The sequence below is a fragment of the Anomaloglossus baeobatrachus genome, chromosome 8, assembly GCF_048569485.1.
Source record: "Anomaloglossus baeobatrachus isolate aAnoBae1 chromosome 8, aAnoBae1.hap1, whole genome shotgun sequence".
NCBI lineage: Eukaryota > Metazoa > Chordata > Amphibia > Anura > Aromobatidae > Anomaloglossus > Anomaloglossus baeobatrachus.
This window is the reverse complement of record NC_134360.1, coordinates 34,608,161-34,631,436: the sequence shown is the minus strand read 5'-3', so window position 1 is coordinate 34,631,436 and position 23,276 is coordinate 34,608,161. Positions and strand designations below refer to the sequence as shown.

The following is a 23,276-nucleotide window of genomic DNA, read 5'->3' as shown; positions in this document are numbered from 1 at the left end:
CAGAGCCCTAATTGAGGGATGGGGAAGGAAAGCAGCATGTGGGCTCCAGCCTCCGTACCCGCAATGGATACCTCAACCTTAACAACACCGCCGACAAGAGTGGGGTGAGAAGGGAGCATGCTGGGGGCCCTGTTATGGGCCCTCTTTTCTTCCATCCGACATAGTCAGCAGCTGCTGCTGACTAAGCTGTGGAGCTATGCGTGCATGTCTGACCTCCTTCGCACAAAGCATAAAAACTGATGAGCCCGTAGCAGTACGGGGGGTGTATAGGCTGAAGGGGAGGGGCTTTACACTTTTAGTGTAATACTTTGTGTGGCCTCCGGAGGCATAAGCTATACACCCAATTGTCTGGGTCTCCCAATAAGGAGCGACAAAGAAATATAGATATCATTATGGTGTCAATTACTTTACAGCATAGTACAATGCAGCATTTACCTGGAACATGAAAACCCCATGTACGGGTGTTACAAGAGAACCAAGCGCACGTATATACAGCTGTCGGCCGAGGGACCATGCACGTGTGGTGCGGCTTCTGGTGACAGGTCTGCGCTATATTTACAGCGTGTGTAGGGTATCACTGGCCCGATAACTCAATTCTGCGCAAAAATAAAAAAAAAATGGACACGGAACGACTTGGTGCTAGCACTGGAATGCCTACGATAAAACATGGAAGCCAGATGTTACTGAGCAGCGGGATACTGCCGGATTTCATGCAGATTTCTATATTCAAGCTTCATTATTTCAGTGCGGCCCCCAGTAGCGGCGTCCCCCTTTTCGTCCTGTGGCTCTCCATATGTTGCAACCCAAATGCAGAGCATGTAGGGTTTTGCAACAGGTGGTGAGAGACAAGACTGGGGGGAAACGGCCGTGGGGACGGGTAACGCTCTGAACTCCTCCCTCCGTTAAAAATAAAAATTTTGCTTTAACATGATGCTACAATTTTAGGTACTTCTTTAACCCCTTCTTCTCCCTGCCCTTATAATTTCAACTTTAAATTTTAACCATTATCTTTTTTTTAAAAAAAAAAATAATCATATAAATGTTGTCCTTACTGCACGAGTGACTACAGGTGGTTTCCGGTGATACAGAGAGAGAAACCGAGTAATTGAATGATTATAGGTTTAAACTTTTTTTTTTTTTTTCATCATTTTGTAGATGTCTCATCTTTTCTTGCAATGTGAGAGTGAGGGACAAATTTAGCCTCTGCCTGTTTCAGTCCTCGACCTGTGCACCGGGTTCATAGGGTGCAGATCTGAGCCATGTCTGGGGTGCAGGAATGGCGTGGGGGGGGGGGAATAGTGCTTTCCTGATCTTTATTTCCTCCGCAGCAGTCCTAGGAAAGCCCAGTCTGAGTTTTTACTCCTGAGGCTTGCATCTGCTGCAGCCGGTACTGGTGGACGCCAGACCCGCGCTGTGAATAATGCTGCGGACTGGACACAGCGCTTATCCTGGGGCCTGACATGCTTATAGTTCTGGAGTCTGATCTCGACCCCTGAGGGGTGGAGGAGTTTGCAGAAGCCCCAGTGCTGGCTTGTGAGTCTGAGGAAATAGAGTCTGTCCTGAGCAATTGGGCTGGACTTGCCTCGTGGCTGGGGCCTCGCTGATGGAAGCTTTTCCTTGGCGGACACGTTCCGGCGTTGCTTCCGTAAAGCTGCTGGCTGTTGTAATACCCGGAGCTCTGCGCAGTGGGAGAGTCTGTGGAAGTAACATGGGAAGGACTCGAGAAAGAAGAGGAAATAACAGAGGACTCTGCGTGGCCGTGTCCTGGCCTCTGTGGTGTCCTGTAGCTGAATCCAGCAGGCTGAGCTGCGGGGCCACGGAAAGGGGATGAATTCTGGGAGAGGACGCTGACCGGCTCCGGCTGAGGACTATCGCACTGCAGGAACTAAAAGCCAAAAAAAACAGAGAAAATAGATCAATAAATATACATTAAAAAGTATAACAATAGAGGTTGACACGTGGGAGGCACAATTACCGGATAATTGTATCTAGAAGGGCTGTACACCGTTGGTCCTTTAGAAACAGCCGCGTTCAGTATCTCGGCATCTCCGTCTTCTGCAAAAAGGAAAATATATTTATCTTTATAAAAATCTGAACTGTCGCCAAGTAGGAAACTTTGACCTGGAAAATCAGCAACTACTGGGTGCACTGGGGTCTGCAGGCAAACAAGGGTCCTCTCAAAATAGAAAACCCATAGAGGGGTATCCTATCCTTGGGATTGGTGTGGGACCGGGCGGCACGGTGGCTCAGTGGTTAGCACTGCAGTCTTTTGGTGGCTCAGTGGTTAGCACTGCAGTCTTGTGGTGGCTCAGTGGTTAGCACTGCAGTCTTGTGGTGGCTCAGTGGTTAGCACTGCAGTCTTGTGGTGGCTCAGTGGTTAGCACTGCAGTCTTGTGGTGGCTCAGTGGTTAGCACTGCAGTCTTGTGGTGGCTCAGTGGTTAGCACTGCAGTCTTGTGGTGGCTCAGTGGTTAGCACTGCAGTCCTGTGGTGGCTCAGTGGTTAGCACTGCAGTCTTGTGGTGGCTCAGTGGTTAGCACTGCAGTCTTGTGGTGGCTCAGTGGTTAGCACTGCAGTCTTGTGGTGGCTCAGTGGTTAGCACTGCAGTCTTGCAGCGCTAGGGTCCTGGGTTCTAGTCCCACTCAGGACACCATCTGCAAGGAGTTTGTATGTTCTCCCCGTGTTTGCGTGGGTTTCTCCCACACTCCAAAGACATACAGATAGGGACTCTAGATTGTGAGCCCCAATGGGGACAGTGTTGCCAATGTATGTAAAGTGCTGTGGAATAGCGCTATATAAGTGAATAAATATTATTATAATATTATTATATTATTACCTACTTATAGCACTAATGCCAATTAGGTTTGTAAAAGGGAAGTAAACCGGACAAACTGCAATAATCAACACACCAAGAAAAAAAAATGGAGACCTCAGCCACTATAACCTGCTTACTGGCAAGTAGTGCCGGACCCTCAACTTATTTGATAGTGATCCACCCTACATAACTGGACAAGCGTGAAGGGAATCGGTCTTAGAAAATACTGTTTACCTGCAGATATAGGGTTAATCTGCAAGTAAATAGCGTTACAATGCTTCCTGGATCCGGCACTGAAAGTGCAGCTACTGGGAGAAAATTAAGTTATGTCCTCTTAGGCTGCTTTCACAGATCCGGTTTTTGCCGTGAGCCACCATCCAGCGAAAAACGGATGCGTCGCTGGATTCGTTTTTCCTCATTGAATTGTATTAGCGCCTGATTGTGCCTGATGCCCTTGCGTTGCATCCGTCGTGTGCCGGATCCGGTGAAATTTCTGTGTCCAGCTGCCAGGAAGGACGCAGCATGCAACGTTTTTAGGCTGCAGCAAAAAAATGGACTGAGCCAGATCCGGCGCTGTCCAGTGTCATGTACAATGAAAGCCTATGGGCGCCGGATCTGTCGTAATGCGGCAAAAAACGTATTACAGTGACGGATTGCGTTTTTTTCTACTGAGCATGCTCAGTAGCACACATTGGATCCGTCCAAATACTGAAGGAACTGATGGAAAAAACTGATGCAATGGATCTATTTTTTCGACGGATCCATCGCATCAGTTTTTTCGCCAGATTGTGCCTGATGGCAAAAACCGGATGTGTGAAAGCAGCCTTACAGCCACCGCTGTATACTGTGAGCACGACCCATCACTTTGACCGTTTGCTCTGCACAGAAACGCTGCAGAGTGAACTGCGTGCTTAATGTCGTCAGCGGTGGTTGTAAAAGCACCGTGCACGCCACCAGGACTGAAAGCTGGCAGCTCACAGGCGGAAAGAAAGTCATTTTCTCCCAGTAGCCGCACTTTTCTAAGGCAGCATTGTAACGCTATTTATGTGGACTAACCCCACATCTGCAGGTACATCGCGCTTTCCAAGGTGACAGGTTTCCTTTAAAAGCAAACAGATCAATTCACATATTAAAAGCAGCCAAATGAAAATGTCACTTTACCCGACTCTCTGTCCAGACTGCTCTCTCTGGAAGGCGACATCTCTCCTCTTTGGGGCACCTTGACTCCGCTCCTCAGCACCCGCTCCAGGAATCCCTGCCCTTCACGTAGTCGTTCTACGGACGTAGGGACCATCCTGTGGATGAATGCACGCAGTGTTACATAAACCGTGATACCGGTCTCTGATCGCCACATTAACAAAACGAATTACCCTTATCTTTGATATCAGAAGATTCGTGAGCCTCCCATATACATTTGATGATCATCTGGTCCCTATGATAAACATTTATGGGCCACAGCTGGGTTTTTTTTGCACTAGTTTTGATAGATACCCCCAAACGTTTAACACAAAACTCTAAAAAAGAAAGAAAAAGATGACGTGACAAATTGCTGGTGGTCATTACCATCGGCTGCTGATGTTCTCCGTGGGCTTGCAGTGGGAAGAAGAGCCCACCGTTCGATCTGTGGGACTGATGTCCTCCATCTGAGGCATGGAGGGGTGAACCGGAGAAGAGAAGCCACTTGGTGGGGAAGATGGAGCTTGAAGCTGCAAAGCACTTGGCAGGTCGGTATCAGAGATGGACCCATTGCTGCTCTGACGCGTCGGAGTCCCGGCACAGCGGATCACGTCCCCGCCCGGAGAACACGTGACTTCCTTGGCTTCTTGTTTCCGCTTTCGATACTCTAACAAAGACACCTTCCAGGACAGAAGAGAAAAGTCAGAAGAGGAGAAATCCTGATGCACAAAATATCTAATCATTACAAATGCTGAAGCATTTTTTTTTTTTGTTTTGTTTTTTTTTTTTTTTGCAGATGCCGATTCTAAGAAGGATGTACGAAAAACTCCATTGTGTAGGAGCAAATACAGCCAAGAAATTACCATCGCAGACATGGAAGGAAAACAACCCTAAAATGACGGCACCAACAGCAGAGCTCAGATTTTCTGAAAGGAGCACATTCTAATCGGGATGTGACCGCAAGGCACCGTGGCAGGATAATACTGAACATGAATGCATCAGAAATGAGGGATTATGTGCAGCGACTGGGTTTTATTTTTTTCGGTTTATTTTGGAGCGTATACATTAGGCCAGGGCTCCAAAGCAGGTTAAAGTCCATCCAACCTGACAATTTCACGCGGCCTCCTGATTCTCCACTCTCCCCATAGAGAATACAGGTATGATCAGCTGACAGTACCTGTGTATGGGGGGGTGAGGGCACACGGCTTTCCTCCAAACGACGGTTATCTGTAATGTCCAAGGAGTAGAAAGCCACGGCATACACCATCCAATATTCCAAGATGCTTTATTTCATGGTGAAGTGCAGATAAAAATAGCGGGGAGAGAGCAATTGGACCCGTCGAAGCACTAAGAGGTGCGAAACAGCCGTCGTCCGTCTTTACGGGGCCTGCACCCAGCTCTCACCCCACTATCTTTACCTGCACTTCACTATGAAATAAAGCACCATGGAATATTGGATGATATATGTCGTGGCTTTCTACTCCTTGGACATTGGTCTGAATTTTCTTTTCCTATGCCCCGTGCACCCATCACTTTTTCCATAAGGAGGACTTAAGCTGACATGTTTATCCGGTTATAAGGTAGAGCACGGTTTGATATATTGGTTATCTGTAATGTGCAAGGTCAGTTTAGGGCTGCAACACGTCACTCGGCCAAGATCACACACCGCCCCTGGGTATTCTGCAACTTGCTGGTCAGAGTCACACCGCCATGCACTTACTCACATCATGCTATGCAGTAGATGCAGCACAAAGATTTTTGGTGATAATTATAATTGGATTTGACAAAAATATTCCCTTTTTTTCCCCCACAGACAAAGCATTTAGATGAGAGCCCGGAGAGTGCCCTGCAAATACTACATCCGCTCCTCCAATAACAGTGGGGAACACAATTTCCATTGCGTTAGATCTGACACTTCCTTTTGACTAATTTTTGGCTTTTGATTCCAAAAAATGAGTTTTGTAAAGGGAACCAATCACCAGGATTTTTGTATATAACCCAAAGCCAGTGCTGATGCTATACATACCTGTAGTGGTCAGCTCGGATGTATAGGTTTTGAAATCCAAGAAAGTAAAGTTTATAAAATCAGCTGCTTGTTGAGTGACAGCAGCTGCCGATCAGATAATATATTCATAGTTATCTCCCCCCCCTGTTAGAATTAGCATAAGTGTTATACAAACGGTTCACTGTCTCTTGCAGGACCTGTGTGAGGTCATACCCATGTGACCAGAAGGGGCGGGGCCTCATCCAACAAATAGGTCACATGGGTATGACCTCACACAGGTCCTGCAAGAGACAAAGTGAACCATTTGTATAACACTTAGAATTAGCATAACAGGGGGAGGGGATAAGTGTTATACAAATGGTTCACTTTGACTCTTCCAGGACCTGTGTGAGGTCATACCCATGTGACCAGAAGTGGCGATGCCTCAGCCAACAAACAAGTCACATGGGTATGACTTCACACAGGTCCTAGAAGAGTCAAAGTGAATTGTTTCTATAATACTTATGCTAATTCTAACTTTGAATATCCCCCCAGATATTATCTGCTCCTCAGCTGCTGTCACTCAACAAGCAGCTAATTTTATAAACTTTACTTTCTTGGATTTCAAAACCTATACATCTGAGCTGACCACTACAGGTATGTATAGTATAAGCCTGATAGTGCCAGTATAGAACTGGCTTTAGGTTATATACGAAAATCCTGGTGATTGGTTCCCTTTAAGCTGCAGGATACTTCCCCCCTCACCCCCCCTTAGTCTCCAAAACCACACAAAATGTACACACAATGGAAAATAATGCAAAAGATAATCTGAAAGTAACGTTTATTTAAAGCTCTTTCGTTCATACAAAGGATATATTGTTACTGTAAATCACATTGTGTGCAAGTATTAAACTTCGGTAGCAGCGAAGGTAAACATTTACGATTATTCCTGGAGTGTTCAATCAGTGGAAATCTCGCCTGATGCCCCAACCATCATATGTAGATGAAGTAAACCCAGATACTGTCCATCCGTGACCATCAAAGCTTGGTGGACTCTGTCACCTTGCTGCACCGAGGACTTCAGGGAACTTAGGAAGATGTCCATGCAGAAAATACACACACCTTGCTGCTTATGTTGCTACCGAGCATCTTGTACGAGTTCCTGGACGATTTTGGTGTAATTGTTGGCTCATGTATTTTTAAGAAAGTCTTTGAAAGGTCTTGGAATGATAGCAAAGGCTTCTTTTGGAGTTCTGACATTGTCGTGGAGAAATGTTCATCTTTGATGAGCTGTGGACTAGCAAACACACCAACCTTTATTTTTTGGAATGACAGGCAAGGGAATGCCAAAATGAGGTAGGTTCAATGAAGGTTTAACTAGATGGACCTAGGTCTTTTTGCAACTTATGTAGGTACTTGAAAGTCTCCATCAGGTGGCAAAGCTTTAATGAATTGCTTCATGAGGCACAGAGGTGGGAATATAATGTTCTGCTAACAAATGGCTCATGTAGACTTTTTGGGTTGCCAGGTTTGAGGTCAGATCTTGGAGGCTAATTCCTCTCCCCTCCCCTCCCAATGCTTCTCATGAGCTCTGCTGTCCGACATGAACAGATCCCTGGTGCATCCGCGCTGCTGACCAACAAGTATACCATTGCAAAATCGACATTGATGATCCAATGTTTTTCGTGATATTGTGCCACAAAAGGGAAGAAACGATCGTGCACTACTACAGGGTTACCTTGATACACGGCTATTGAATGAGGAGGTCTGCTCGAGTCCTCTGTAATAAAGCTGACAGCCGGGGGTGCACGTTCCAAAAAAAATCAAGAAGAACAAAAGCAATGGCACTGTTTCAGGCTCACACATAAAATCCAGTGCATTCAAAAGAGGGGGAGAGACCGGGTGCAGGTGCTCTCAGGACGACGGCCGTTTCGCACTCACATGTGCTTCCAGGGGTCCTCGGAACCAATGAAGAGACACATTAAGTTCCGGTTTGAGCTACTGATCAACAGTCGCCATTCACTTGAGTATCAATTAAGCAACGTATTACGGCAATACATAAATCCCCCATCACTGCTGAAGTATTGGAGAAATGCGCTTTATCTGGATGGAAAGGACACCTTTGCTCCCTTTTCAAGTAAGCTTTTCGAACATTCTTGATGCTAGGAGCTCCAAAGCCTTTTTTTAGGGTGTCCCAAATCTTGTGTCAAATTGTTCAATTAATTGTGAAATCCTTTATGAACGGAGACATCTTCAATTTCAAAATCTTCATCGTTGCTGTCACTTTGTTCTTTCCCCATAGTGTTGTTCTTGAAAGAAAGTAGTTCAAGGAAGACTAGCAGCCAGATTTCAGTTTTCTTGTTATAGCCGGACGTTTCCACAAATAGTAACAGTCACTGGAACGATTTTTAGCTCTCCCCAAACCATATGTACCAAATGGCTTCTTTTATCCACATCTGTAAAGTCTTGACACACTGATCACCTTGTAAGGGGCTCAATACTTCTCTTGATCGCCAAGTTTTACTGGAAATATGCAGAATAGACTTGCTTGACAAATGCGCAGAAGTTCGTCCTTCGACTGGAAATGGTGAAACTGTCGCAGATCTAACAAAAAGGAATCAGGGCTGTTTAGATATTTACAACGAGAAATAGAGACAGATATGATCTGAAACAAAGCAAATAAGTGTGTAAATAAAAAAATAAATTCTGCTAATCTAATATGTAAAGCTGAAAGTGTGTGTGTATGTACAGTGCCTACAAGTAGTATTCAACCCCCTGCAGATTTAGCAGGTTTACACATTCGGAATTAACTTGGCATTGTGACATTTGGACTGTAGATCAGCCTGGAAGTGTGAAATGCAGCAAAAAACAATGTTATTTCTTTATTTATTTTTTTTAAATTGAGAAAAGTTTATTCAGAGGGTCATTTATTATTCAACCCCTCAAACCACCAGAATTCTGTTTGGTTCCCCTAAAGTATTAAGAAGTATTTCAGGCACAAAGAACAATGAGCTTCACATGTTTGGATTAATTATCTCTTTTTCCAGCCTTTTCTGACTAATTAAGACCCTCCCCAAACTTGTGAACAGCACTCATACATGGTCAACATGGGAAAGACAAAGGAGCATTCCAAGGTCATCAGAGACAAGATCGTGGAGGGTCACAAGGCTGGCAAGGGGTACAAAACCCTTTCCAAGGAGTTGGGCCTACCTGTCTCCACTGTTGGGAGCATCATCCGGAAGTGGAAGGCTTATGGAACTACTGTTAGCCTTCCACGGCCTGGACAGCCTTTGAAAGTTTCCACCCGTGCCGAGGCCAGGCTTGTCCGAAGAGTCAAGGCTAACCCAAGGACAACAAGGAAGGAGCTCCGGGAAGATCTCATGGCAGTGGGGACATTGGTTTCAGTCAATACCATAAGTAACATACTCCACCGCAATGGTCTCCGTTCCAGACGAGCCCGTAAGGTACCTTTACTTTCAAAGCGTCATGTCAAGGCTCGTCTACAGTTTGCTCATGATCGCTTGGAGGACTATGAGACAGACTGGTTCAAGGTTCTCTGGTCTGATGAGACCAAGATCGAGATCTTTGGTGCCAACCACACACGTGACGTTTGGAGACTGGATGGCACTGCATACGACCCCAAGAATACCATCCCTACAGTCAAGCATGGTGGTGACAGCATCATGCTGTGGGGCTGTTTCTCAGCCAAGGGGCCTGGCCATCTGGTCCGTATCCATGGGAAGATGGATAGCACGGCCTACCTGGAGATTTTGGCCAAGAACCTCCGCTCCTCCATCAAGGATCTTAAGATCTTAAGATGGGTCGTCATTTCATCTTCTAACAAGACAACGACCCAAAGCACACAGCCAAGAAAACCAAGGCCTGGTTCAAGAGGGAAAAAATCAAGGTGTTGCAGTGGCCTAGTCAGTCTCCTGACCTTAACCCAATTGAAAACTTGTGGAAGGAGCTCAAGATTAAAGTCCACATGAGACACCCAAAGAACCTAGATAACTTGGAGAAGATCTGCATGGAGGAGTGGGCCAAGATAACTCCAGAGACCTGTGCCAGCCTGATCAGGTCTTATAAAAGACGATTATTAGCTGTAATTGCAAACAAGGGTTATTCCACAAAATATTAAACCTAGGGGTTGAATAATAATTGACCCACACTTTTATGTTGAAAATGTATTAAAATTTAACTGAGCAACATAACTTGTTGGTTTGTAAGATTTATGCATCTGTTAATAAATCCTGCTCTTGTTTGAAGTTTGCAGGCTCTAACTTATTTGCATCTTATCAAACCTGCTAAATCTGCAGGGGGTTGAATACTACTTGTAGGCACTGTATGTATGTATGTATGTATGTATGTATGTATGTATGTATGTATGTATGTATGTGTGTATGTCCGGGATTGGCATCCGCACCGTCGCAGCTACAGCCACAAAATTTTGCACTCACACACTTCTGGACCCCGAGAGCGTCATAGGCTATGTTGTGAGGGGAAATTTTAACCCCGCGTTATTCACCAAAAAACCTGCCTCCATTAAAGCGAATGAAGCTGGGAGCCACAGTGCAGCCAGAACTTCAGAAGAATGCGCAGCCACGCCCTTATATGGAATGTTGGCGTGTCACAATGCAGCCAGGGAAAGAGACAGACACAGACAGGGTAAGAAACAGACAGACAGGGCAAGAGATATACACAAAGACAGACAGATAAAGAGACAGACTGACAGGGAAAGAGACAAAGACACAGGGAAACAGACAGGGAAAGAAAAGGAAAGAGAGACAGGGTCATAGACAGACAAAATCAGATAAAGAGACAGACACAGGGAAAGAGATAGAGGGAAAGACAGACAGGGAAAGAGAGGGAAAGACAGACAGGGAAAGTGACAGATAGACAGACAGGGAAAGAGATTGAGACAGACGGAGAAAGACAGAGACAGTCAAAGACAGACAGGGAAAGAGACAGACAAAGATAGAAAGATATATACAGAGGGGGAGACAGACAGAGAATGGGAGAGAAACAGAGAGACAGTTACTATCCCGGGCGTTAATATATTCTATTTATACATTCTATCCCGAGAATGTGAATACTTTCTATTTTGTTAACAACAGTTATTAACCCGGGTGAAGCCAGGTAGTACAGCTAGTCCCTTATATACAGACTTTTGGGATACGTTTGGCTATATAGAGCGGCGCCCAACCTCTCGCCGCACTGTCTTATCTGACGAGACGAAACCTATTGCCGGTCGCCGAGGTCGTCCGCCCCCGGCAGGGTGAGCACTAGTCCTACCCTCGATCCAGCTTAGAGCAATCACATTAAGACAAGCTGTAGAGAAAAAAAACCTGACGTGACAGAAGAAAACTAACCGCGGTTTTGAAGTCAGCATGGCTATTTTAGCCTAAATCAGAAAAAAATCCAAAACAATAAAAAATATTTTCAAAGTTGTTCTCCAGTGTAATATAGAAGCGAATAAATTTGACGTGAAGGCGGCCATCAGGCTTCATTCACATATTGAGAAAAAAAAAGAGAATTTTGTTACTTACCGTAAATTCTTTTTCTTATAGTTCCGTATTGGGAGACCCAGACCATGGGTGTATAGCTTCTGCCTCCGGAGGAAACACAAAGTACTACACTTAAAAGTGTAGCTCCTCCCTCTGAGCTTATACACCCCCTGGTAGCCAGTCCTAGCCAGTTTAGTGCAAAAGCTGAAGGAGAATAGCCACCCACAAGTAGAACCGAGTAAGAACCGGAACAACCGGAGACTCTGTCCACGACAACAGCCGGTGATAACACACGGAACAAGAAAATTGCCAACAGGCAACAGGGAGGGAGCTGGGTCTCCCAATCCCAATACGGAACTATAAGAAAAAGAATTTACGGTAAGTAACAAAATTCTCTTTTTCTTTATCGTTCCTTTGGGAGACCCAGACCATGGGACGTTCCAAAGCTGTCCCTGGGTGGGAATAAACAGAAAAAACTAAGAAGTTGGCGGAGCCTAACTTCACAAGTGGGCGACAGCCGCCTGAAGGATGCGTCTGCCGAAGCATGAGCATGCACTTGGTAGTGCTTCGAAAAGGTATGCAGGCTAGTCCAAGTGGCAGCCTGACAGACTTGTTGAGCCGTAGTCTGGTGCCTAAAAGCCCAAGAGGCACCGTCAGCTCTGGTCGAGTGTGCTTTGATCCCCGGCGGGGGAGGCACCTGAGTATTCTGGTAGGCATCCGAAATGGTCGATCTAATCCAACGGGCCAAGATCGGCTTAGAAGCAGAGAGACCCTTGCGCCGCCCTGTGGTTAGCACAAAAAGAGGTGCACCGCCTAAGCGCAGCGGTGCGAGACACAGATCCGGAGAGCACGCACCAGATCTAGAGTATGCAGCGCTTTCTCAAAGCGATGAACAGGGGCCGGACAGAAGGAAGGAAAGGAAATATCCTGGTTAAGGTGAAAGGGAGAGACCACCTTAGGAAGAAAGTCCGGGGTCGGACGGAGAACTACCTTGTCTTGGTGAAAAACCAAAAAAGGTGACTCCGAGGAGAGCGCAGCCAAATCCGAGACTCTCCTGAGAGAAGTTATGGCAACTAGAAAGGCCACCTTTTGAGAAAGACGATACAAAGAAACCTCCCTAAGGGGCTCGAAAGGGGGTTTCTGCAATACAGTGAGGACCAAGTTAAGGTCCCAGGGATCCAAGGGCCGCCGATAAGGCGGAATGATGTGAGACGCGCCTTTCATGAAGGTGCGGACCTGAGCCAGCCGGGCGATACGCCGCTGGAACAGCACTGATAGAGCTGAGACTTGTCCCTTGAGAGAGTTGAGGGACAGTCCTAGCTGCAGACCGGACTGTAGAAAAGACAGAAGGGTCGGCAACGAGAATGGCCAAGGAGAATGGCCGGAAGAGCGACACCAGGACAGGAACATTTTCCAAGTCCTGTGATAGATCTTGACGGAGGAAGACTTACGGGCCCGAGTCATAGTGGAGATGACTTCAGGAGGAATACCAGAAGCCGTCAAAATCCAGGACTCAAGAGCCACGCCGTCAATTTGAGTGCCGCAGAATTCGGGCGGAAAAACGGACCTTGCGAGAGCAGGTCTGGACGGTCCAGAAGATGCCACGGCATCTCCACGGACAGTTGGAGCAGGTCCGGATACCAAGCTCGCCTGGGCCAGTCCGGTGCAATGAGGATGACTCGACGGCCCTCCATTCTGATCTTGCGCAGGACTCTGGGCAAGAGAGCTAGAGGGGGAAACACGTAGGACAGACGAAACTGGGACCAGTCTTGAACTAGAGCGTCCGCGGCAAAGGCCTGAGGATCGTGGGAGCGAGCCACGTAAACCGAAACCTTGTTGTTGTGATGGGATGCCATTAGGTCCACGTCCGGAGTGCCCCACTTGCGGCAGATTGACTGAAACACTGCCGGGTGCAGGGACCACTCGCCACCGTCCACGGATTGACGGCTGAGATAATCTGCCTCCCAGTTTTCTACGCCAGGGATGTGGACTGCGGATATGGTGGACTTTGAGTCCTCCGCCCATTGAAAAATGCGTTGGACCTCCAACATTGCCAGGCGGCTGCGTGTCCCGCCTTGGTGATTGATGTAGGCAACCGCTGTCGCGTTGTCTGACTGGACTCGACTGTGCCTGCCCGCCAACAGGTGGTGAGAAGCTAGGAGAGCTAGAAGCACGGCTCTGGTTTCCAGCACATTGATTGAAAGGGCTGACTCGGACGGAGTCCAAGTGCCCTGTGCCCTGTGGTGGAGATGTACCGCTCCCCAGCCGGATAGGCTGGCATCTGTGGTGAGAATCACCCAGGACGGAGTCAGGAAGGAGCGCCCTTGGGACAGGGAGAGGGGTCGAAGCCACCACTGAAGAGAGCTCCTGGTCCATGGCGACAGAGCCACTAACCTCTGTAAGGAGGAAGGCCGCTTGTCCCAACAGCAGAGAATGTCCAGCTGCAGAGGACGCAGATGGAACTGGGCAAAGGGAACCGCCTCCATGGAGGCCACCATTTGACCCAGCACCTGCATCAGACGCCTGAGGGTATAACGGCGGGGCCTCAGGAGAGAGCGCACCGCCAACCGGAGTGACAGCTGTTTGTCTCGAACTGCATCCCTAGGTACGTGAGACTCTGGGTCGGAGTCAGAGTGGATTTGGGAAGACTGACAATCCACCCGAATTGGGCTAGGGTGGCGAGAGTGAGCGAAACACTCCGCTGACAGTCTGCGCTGGATGTACCCTTGACCAGAAGGTCGTCCAGATAAGGAAGCACTGCTAACCCCTGGAGGTGCAGGACTGCAATCACTGCAGCCATGACCTTGGTGAATACCCGAGGGGCCGTGGCTAACCCGAAGGGGAGAGCCACGAATTGGAAATGATCCTCTCCTATCGCAAAACATAACCAACGCTGATGTGACACTGCGATTGGCACATGTAGATAGGCATCTCTGATGTCGATGGACGCCAGGAACTCCCCTTGGGTCATAGAGGCAATGACTGATCACAGAGACTCCATGCGAAAATGCCGCACCCGGACATGCTTGTTGAGAAGCTTGAGATCCAGGATGGGCCGGAAGGTACCGTCCTTTTTTGGAACTAGGAAGAGATTTGAGTAAAAACCTCTGAACCGTTCCGGAGTGGGAACTGGGACAATCACTCCGTTTGCCTGCAAGGACGCCACGGCCTGCGAGAAGGCGGCAGCCTTGGAGCAGGGGGGAGTTGAGAGAAAAAATCTGTTTGGCGGGCTGGAAGAGAATTCTATCCTGTAGCCGTGAGATATGATGTCTCACCCACTGATCGGAGACTTGCTTTAACCAAGCGTCGCCAAAGTGGGAGAGCCTGCCACCGACTAAGGGCGTGGCTGGAGCGGGCCGAGAGTCATGAGGAACTTGCCTTAGTGGCAGAACCTCCTGTGGTCTTCTGCGGACACGCTTTTGGGCGCCAGTTGGATTTCTGATCCTTGGCTGAGTTAGCAGACGAGGCGGAAGGCTTAGAGGATGACCAGTTGGAGGAACGAAAGGAACGAAACCTCGATTGATTCCTACCCTGGGCGGGTTTCCTGGTCTTGGTTTGTGGCATGGAAGTACTCTTCCCGCCAGTAGCTTCTTTAATGATTTCATCCAGCTGTTCACCAAACAGCCGTGAACCAGCAAAAGGGAGCCCAGCAAGAAACTTCTTGGAAGAAGCATCTGCCTTCCACTCTCGAAGCCACAAAATCCTGCGGATAACAAGAGAATTAGCTGAAGCCACCGCAGTGCGGTGAGCAGCCTCCAGCATGGCAGACATGGCATAAGATGAAAAAGCTAAAGCCTGAGCAGTTAAGGTAACCATCTCAGGCATAGATTCCTTGGTGAGGGAATGCATCTCCTCTAGAGAAGCAGAGATGGCTTTGAGAGCCCACACTGCTGCAAAAGTCGGGGAAAACGCGGCCCCCGCAGCTTCATACACAGATTTGGCCAGAAGGTCAATCTGACGGTCAGTGAAATCCTTAAGTGAGGTGCCGTCAGCCACCGACACAACGGTCCGGGCTGATAGCCTAGACACCGGGGGGGTCTACCTTTGGGGAGTGAGACAACTCTTTGACCACCTCAGGTGGAAATGGAAACCGGTCATCAGAACCACGCTTTGGAAAGCGTTTGTCAGGGCAGGCCCTGGGTTTGGTCACAGCGGTCTGAAAACTGGAGTGGTTAAAGAACACACTCTTCACTCTCTTAGGCGAGGTAAACTGATGTTTTTCTGCCAAAGAGAGTTGCTCCTCTGACACTGGCGGATTGAGATCCAGCACAGAATTAATAGAAGCAATCAAATCACTAAGGTCCGAGTCACCCTCAGAGAAATCGATGGGATACATATAGCCTCCGAGCCCCCAGTGAGGGCATCCTCCTCATCTTGAGAGTCAGCTCTTGAGACAGAGCCGTGGGATGGGGAGGGGGAGGAAACCCTGCGCCTTCTCTTAGAAGGACGGGGTCTGGGACCTGATGATGAATCCTCCGTGAGCTCCGATGGACGGAGGTAAGAGGATAGGAGTCCTCTGTCAAGAGTATTAGAGGCACCCTGTGAGGGGGGCTGATGCATATTCATCAAAGTCCTGGACAAAAGCCCCATGGACTCAGCAAATGACTGGGATATGGACCTAGAAAAGGACTCTACCCAGGCCGGGGGTTCAATCACAGGTGCAGCAGCAGCCTGAGAGACCACTGGGGGTGAGACTCCAGGCTGTGGCACCGCCAAGTTAGAGCAACCATCACGGTGTGGATAAGTGCTCGGCTCAGGCAGCAGGAGCTTACATGCAGTGCATGTAGAATAAAGCTTTGGAGCCTTGCTCCTTGTGTGAGACATGCTGCTGGAGTGGGGGCTTTGCAGAGAATGAACCCCAGGGAGAATATACAGAGGTCCACAACCGGAGACTGGCTGTGGCTTACCAGACCGCTGAGCGCGGTGTTGTGCGCCCTCCAGATCCCAAAGCCCGGTCCCCCAGTCGCAGCACCTCAGCAGAGATGCAGAATGCAGGATGTCCCAGAGCAGAGTGAACTCTGCCTGAGAAGAGGGCGTTCCTATAAAAGAGCGGGAACTGGAGGGCTATAGAGACCTGCAGGGAAGGAGGGACGCCCCAGCAGTGGGGAGTGTCCCTCCCCTGTGTAGAACGGCAGCCGGGAGGTGCCGAACCTGTCCCTCTGCATGAGTGACATGCGAGGGCAGGAAAATGAAACTAGGCCTCCGGCGAAGCCGGGGCCTAAATTTAAGCGGCGAGGCCGACAAGCAGGCACCATCGGTGCGGTTCTCAGGCAAAAGCTAGAGAACCCGCCGGAAAAGTTAAAACAATCACATACAGCATACTCTCCCCTTACAATAAAGAACCGGGACCCCCAACATAAACGTCTCAGGTACTTAGCTGCTGAGACGCAGGGCCATGTCCCTGGGGATGAGTGCTCCGGTCCAACAGAATCCTCAAGGGGCTGTGGATGGAGACCGGACTCCTGCCAGGCATGGAGACCGTGCTGGCTCCCACTTCAAGCCAGAGCCCAGAAGGGATGGTGAAGGAGCGCGGCATGTAAGGCTGCAGCCTTGTAAATCAACCTTAACAACACCGCCGACACAGTGGGGTGAGAAGGGACATGCCGGGAGTCCAGACATGGACCCGCTTTTCTTCAAACTCTTTCCAAAAGTCAAACAAATCAGATGAGAATGCATGTGTGGATATATGCCTCCTGACACAAAGCAATAAACTGGGACTGGCTACCAGGGGGTGTATAAGCTCAGAGGGAGGAGCTACACTTTTAAGTGTAGTACTTTGTGTGTCCTCCGGAGGCAGAAGCTAAACACCCATGGTCTGGGTCTCCCAAAGGAACGATAAAGAAATATACCTCATAACCATAACTATGCAATTTAAGTTCACGGATTCCCCTTGTGGGGGCTAACCGGGACTAGCACTTATTCCATGGCATGTATCAAAAACAGGAGAACCAGAGTAATCAAATGTGCAAAATATAACAATGTTTATTAATATATAAATACACAAGACACACAAAAAGGAAGGAATGGCCACAAAGATAAAACTATTAAAAACACCATGAAAAGGGGAAGAATAACCCTTAGGCAAGGACAGAAAGAAGGGAATTTTGTTACTTACCGTAAATTCCTTTTCTTCTAGCTCCTATTGGGAGACCCAGACGATTGGGTGTATAGCTACTGCCTCCGGAGGCCACACAAAGCATTACACTAAAAAGTGTAAGGCCCCTCCCCTTCTGGCTATACACCCCCAGTGGGATCACTGGCTCACCAGTTTTAGTGCAAAAACAAGAAGGAGGAAAGCCAATAACTGGTTAAACAAATTCACTCCGAGTAACATCGGAGAACTGAAAAACCGTTCAACATGAACAACATGTGTACCCGAAAAAACCCAAAAATCCCGAAGGACAACAGGGCGGGTGCTGGGTCTCCCAATAGGAGCTAGAAGAAAAGGAATTTACGGTAAGTAACAAAATTCCCTTCTTGTTCGTCGCTCCATTGGGAGACCCAGACGATTGGGACGTCCAAAAGCTGTCCCTGGGTGGGTAAATTAATACCTCAAGTTAGAGCTGCAAAACAGCTCTCCCCTACGGGGAGGCAACTGCCGCCTGCAGGACTCCTCTACCTAGGCTGGCGTCTGCCGAAGCATAGGTATGCACCTGATAATGTTTGGTGAAAGTGTGCAGAGTCGACCAGGTAGCCGCCTGGCACACCTGTTGAGCCGTAGCCTGGTGTCGTAATGCCCAGGACGCACCCACGGCTCTGGTAGAATGGGCCTTCAGCCCTGATGGAACCGGAAGCCCAGCAGAACGGGAGGCTTCAAGAATTGGTTCTTTGATCCATCGAGCCAGGGTGGCTTTGGAAGCCTGCGACCCTTTGCGCTTACCAGCGACAAGGACAAAGAGTGCATCGGAACGGCGCAGGGGCGCCGTGCGGGAAATGTAGATTCTGAGTGCTCGCACCAGATCTAACAAATGTAAATTCTTCTCATACCGATGAACTGCATGAGGACAAAAGGAAGGCAAGGAGATATCCTGATTAAGATGAAAAGAGGATACCACCTTCGGGAGAAACTCCTGAATGGGTCGCAGCACTACCTTGTCCTGGTGGAAGACCAGGAAAGGAGCCTTGGATGACAGCGCTGCTAGCTCAGACACTCTCCGAAGAGATGTGATCGCTACCAGTAAAGCCACTTTCTGTGATAGTCTAGAAAGTGAGACCTCCCTCAGAGGCTCGAAGGGCGGCTTCTGGAGGGCAACTAGTACCCTGTTCAGATCCCATGGATCTAACGGCCGCTTGTACGGGGGTACAATATGACAAACCCCCTGCAGGAACGTGCGCACCTTAGGAAGCCGTGCTAGACGCTTTTGAAAAAAGACGGATAGCGCCGAGACTTGCCCTTTAAGGGAGCCGAGCGACAAACCTTTTTCTAACCCAGATTGCAGGAAAGAAAGAAAGGTAGGCAATGCCAAAGGCCAGGGAGACACTCCCTGAGCAGAGCACCAGGATAAGAATATCTTCCACGTTCTGTGGTAGATCTTAGCGGACGTGGGCTTCCTAGCCTGTCTCATGGTGGCAACGACCCCTTGGGATAATCCTGAAGACCCTAGGATCCAGGACTCAATGGCCACACAGTCAGGTTCAGGGCCGCAGAATTCCGATGGAAAAACGGCCCTTGGGACAGTAAGTCCGGTCGGTCTGGTAGTGCCGACGGTTGGCCGACCGTGAGATGCCACAGATCCGGATACCACGCCCTCCTTGGCCAGTCTGGGGCGACGAGTATGACGCGGCTGTAGTCGGATCTGATCTTGCGTAGCACTCTGGGCAAGAGTGCGAGAGGTGGAAACACATAAGGGAGCCGGAACTGCGACCAATCTTGCACTAAGGCGTCTGCCGCCAGAGTTCTGTACACAAGCACTTCTCTATACTCCTACTCCTAGACCTGTCCTCAGCCTTCGATACCGTTGACCACTCCCTCCTATTACAGACCCTCTCTTCCCTTGGAGTCAGAGACCTCGCCCTCTCTTGGATCTCTTCATACCTCTCAAATCGCACTTTTAGTGTCTCCCACTCCCACACAACCTCTTCATCCCACCATCTCTCTGTTGGCGTCCCTCAAGGCTCTGTCCTAGGACCCCTACTTTTCTCTATCTACACATTTGGCCTGGGACAACTCATAAAGTCCCATGGCTTCCAATACCACCTATATGCCGACGACACCCAGATCTACCTCTCTGGCCCAGATGCCACATCTCTGCTGTCCAAAATCCCGAAATGTCTATCTGCTATATCCTCCTTCTTCTCCTCTCGCTTCCTAAAGCTCAATGTGGCCAAAACTGAACTAATCATCTTTCCTCCGTCTCACCTACACTCTCCACCTAATCTATCTATTACAATAAATAACACCACGCTCTCGCCAGTACCCAAAGTTCGCTGCCTCGGAGTGACCTTTGACTCTGCCTTATCCTTCATACCACACATCCAATCCCTCACCACCTCCTGCCGTCTTCAACTCAAAAATATTTCCAGAATCCGCCCTTTCCTCAATTTGCAATCAACTAAAATGCTAGTGCATGCCCTCATAATCTCCCGCCTCGACTACTGTAACATCCTCCTCTGTGGCCTCCCTGCCAACACGCTTGCCCCTCTCCAGTCCATCCTTAACTCTGCTGCCCGACTGATCCACCTCTCTCCTCAATACCACCCCGCTTCTCCTCTCTGCATGTCCCTCCACTGGCTTCCAATCTTCCACCGTATCCAATTCAAACTTCTAACACTGACCTACAAAGCTGTGCATAATCTTTCCCCTCCGTACATCTCCGAACTACTCTCCCACTACACTCCAACACGTCACCTCCGGTCCTCCCAAGATCTCCTCCTCTCCTCCTCTCTCATTCGCTCCTCACACAACCGACTCCAAGACTTCTCCCGAGCATCCCCAGTCTCCTGGAACTCGCTGCCTCAACACGTCAGACTATCCCCTACCCTTGCAAACTTCAAACGGAACCTGAAAACGCACCTGTTCCGAAATGCCTACAATCTACAATGAACTCGCTGCCGCCCGACCACCGTGCGGAGCTGCCGCCCGACCACCGTGCGGAGCTGCCGCCCGACCACCGTGCGGAGCTGCCGCCCGACCACCGTGCGGAGCTGCCGCCCGACCACCGTGCGGAGCTGCCGCCCGACCACCGTGCGGAGCTGCCGCCCGACCACCGTGCGGAGCTGCCGCCTGACCTACACCCCACCTATTGTCTCCTCCCCATAATCCTATAGAATGTAAGCCCGCAAGGGTAGGGCCCTCTTCCCTCTGTACTAGTCTGTCTACTGTAACTTGTATACGTATTTTGTATGTAACCCCCTTCTCATGTACAGCACCATGGAATTAATGGTGCTCTATAAATAAATAATAATAATAATAAAAATCGCGAGACCGTGCTATGAAGGTTGGGACCTTGTTGTTGTGCCTGGACGCCATTAGGACGACGTCCGGCCTTCCCCAGCGGCTACAGATTTCCTGAAAACACGTCCGGGTGAAGGGACCATTCCCCTGCGTCCATGCCCTGGCGGCTGAGGAAGTCTGCTTCCCAGTTTTCTACGCCGGGGATGTGAACTGCGGATACAGTGGAGGCCGTGGCTTCCACCCACGTCAGAATCCGCCGGACTTCCTGGAAGGCTTGCCGACTGCGTGTCCCCCCTTGGTGGTTGATGTATGTCACCGCTGTGGAGTTGTCCGACTGAATTCGGATCTGCTTTCCTTCCAGCCACTGCTGGAAGGCTAGTAGGGCAAGATACACTGCTCTGATTTCCAGAACATGGATCTGAAGGGTGGACTCCTGCTGAGTCCACGTACCCTGAGCCCTGTGGTGGAGAAAAACTGCTCCCCACCCTGACAGACTCGCGTCTGTCGTGACTACCGCCCAAGACGGTGGTAGGAAGGATCTTCCCTGTGATAATGAGGTGGGAAGAAGCCACCATTGCAGAGAGTCCTTCCGAAAAGGATACTTTCCTGTTCAGGGATGTTGACTTCCCGTCCCATTGGCGGAGAATGTCCCAATTAGAGGACGCAGATGAAACTGCGCAAACGGAACCGCCTCCATTGCCGCCACCATCTTCCCGAGGAAGTGCATGAGGCGTCTTAAGGAGTGCGACTGACCTAGACGGAGAGTCTGCACCCCAGTCTGTAGTGACCGCTGCTTGTCCAGCGGAAGCTTCACTAGCGCTGACAGGGTATGAAAACTCCATGCCAAGCTACGTTAGTGATTGGGTCGGTGACAGGTTTGACTTTGAAAAGTCGATTATCCACCCGAACGTCTGGAGAGTCTCCAGTGCAACATTCAGGCTGAGTTGGCATGCCTCTTGAGAGAGTGCCTTGACAAGTAGATCGTCCAAGTAAGGGATCACAGAGTGTCCCTGTGAGTGCAAGACTGCTACCACTGCCGTCATGACCTTGGCGAACACCCGTGGGGCTGTCGCCAGCCCGAATGGCAGAGCTACGAACTGAAGATGGTCGTTTCCTATCACGCAATGTAGAAAAACATTGGTGCTCTGTAGCAATCGGCACGTGGAGATAAGCATCTTTGATGTCTATTGATGCTAGGAAATTTCCTTGAGACATTGAGGCAATGACGGAGCGGAGGGTATCATCCGGAACCGCCTGGCCTCCACGTGCTTGTTGAGCAGTTTTAGGTCCAGAACGGAACGGAAAGAGCCATCCTTGTTTGGCACCACAACCAGATTGGAGGAAAACCGTGTCTTGTTCCTGAAGAGGAACCGGGATAATCACTCCTTATGCCTGCAGAAGAGCATCGGCTCGGTGGGGAGGTGGGGACGTTCTGAAGAATCGAGTCGGAGGACGAGAACAGAACTCTGTCCTGTGCACGTGGGCACACTGTCCCTCACCCACCGGTCTGTGACCTGTGGCAGCTAAATGTCGCCAAAGGCGAGCGAGTCTGCCATCAACCGCGGATGCGGAAAGATGAGAGAGCTGAGAGTCATGAGGAGACCGCCTTGGTAGCGGTTCCTCCGGCTGCCTTCCTTGGGCGTGATTGAGCCCGGCCGGCAGCTGAGCCCCTCTGAGGCTTTTCAGCCCTTTTGGACGAGGACAATTGGGACCTGCCCGAGCCTGGGAAGGACCGAAACCTCGACTGTCCTTCCAGGACAGCATTAATAGAGTAAGTCGCAATGCAGACATTGCGAGGTTACGGACGCCCCTGCGGCACAGATGTACCTGTGCTCAAGACCAGCTGCGCAAGAACAGCTGAAAAGCTTAGGGTGCCCATACGGCTGTGAATGCCGGAGCAACCGACACGCCGATAGCCTCATAGACAGATTTCAACCAGAGTCCATCTGTCTGTCAATGGCATCTGTAAGTGAAGTCCCATCTCCACTGCAACTATGGCTCTAGCCGCAAGCCTGGAGATTGGAGAATCCACCCTTGGACCCTGGGTCCAACGCCTGACCACGTCAGGGGGAAAGTGATAACGTGTATCCGTAATACGTTTGGAGAAAACGCTTATCTGGGAAGCGTGGTGTTCCTGGACTGCTTCTCTGAAGTCAGCGTGGCCAGAACAATACTCAATATACGTTTGAGCTACTGAAATGGGACTTCTCCTGCTGTGAAGCTGACTCCTCCGCTGGGGGAGCTGAGGGAGAAAGATCCAACATTCCATTGATGGACGCTATAGGATCATGCCTTATGGCGTCACCATCCGGTGTATCCGGAGTGAGAGCGGTGTCAGGATCAAAGTCCTGATGAGCTACGTGTGCCTCATCATACAGAGAGCCTCCTGGGACCCCCCCCGGAG

At 49.5% G+C, this 23,276-nt stretch overlaps 1 protein-coding gene across 1 annotated transcript in view; it reads right to left on the bottom strand.

Annotated features, from left to right (window-relative positions):
* Nucleotides 1-318: 318 nt before the first annotated feature.
* The window catches only part of SETD5 (SET domain containing 5), a 152,527-nt gene continuing 129,569 nt past the window's right edge, over nucleotides 319-23,276 (bottom strand). Inside the window, exons 21-24 of the mRNA XM_075321431.1 lie at nucleotides 4,378-4,670; nucleotides 3,976-4,109; nucleotides 1,976-2,055; nucleotides 319-1,885 (exon numbers count right to left, since the gene is read on the bottom strand). Of these exons, the coding sequence (XP_075177546.1) occupies nucleotides 1,334-1,885; nucleotides 1,976-2,055; nucleotides 3,976-4,109; nucleotides 4,378-4,670 (1,059 nt within the window). The 3' untranslated portion in view covers nucleotides 319-1,333. The remainder of the gene's footprint in view (nucleotides 1,886-1,975; nucleotides 2,056-3,975; nucleotides 4,110-4,377; nucleotides 4,671-23,276) is intronic.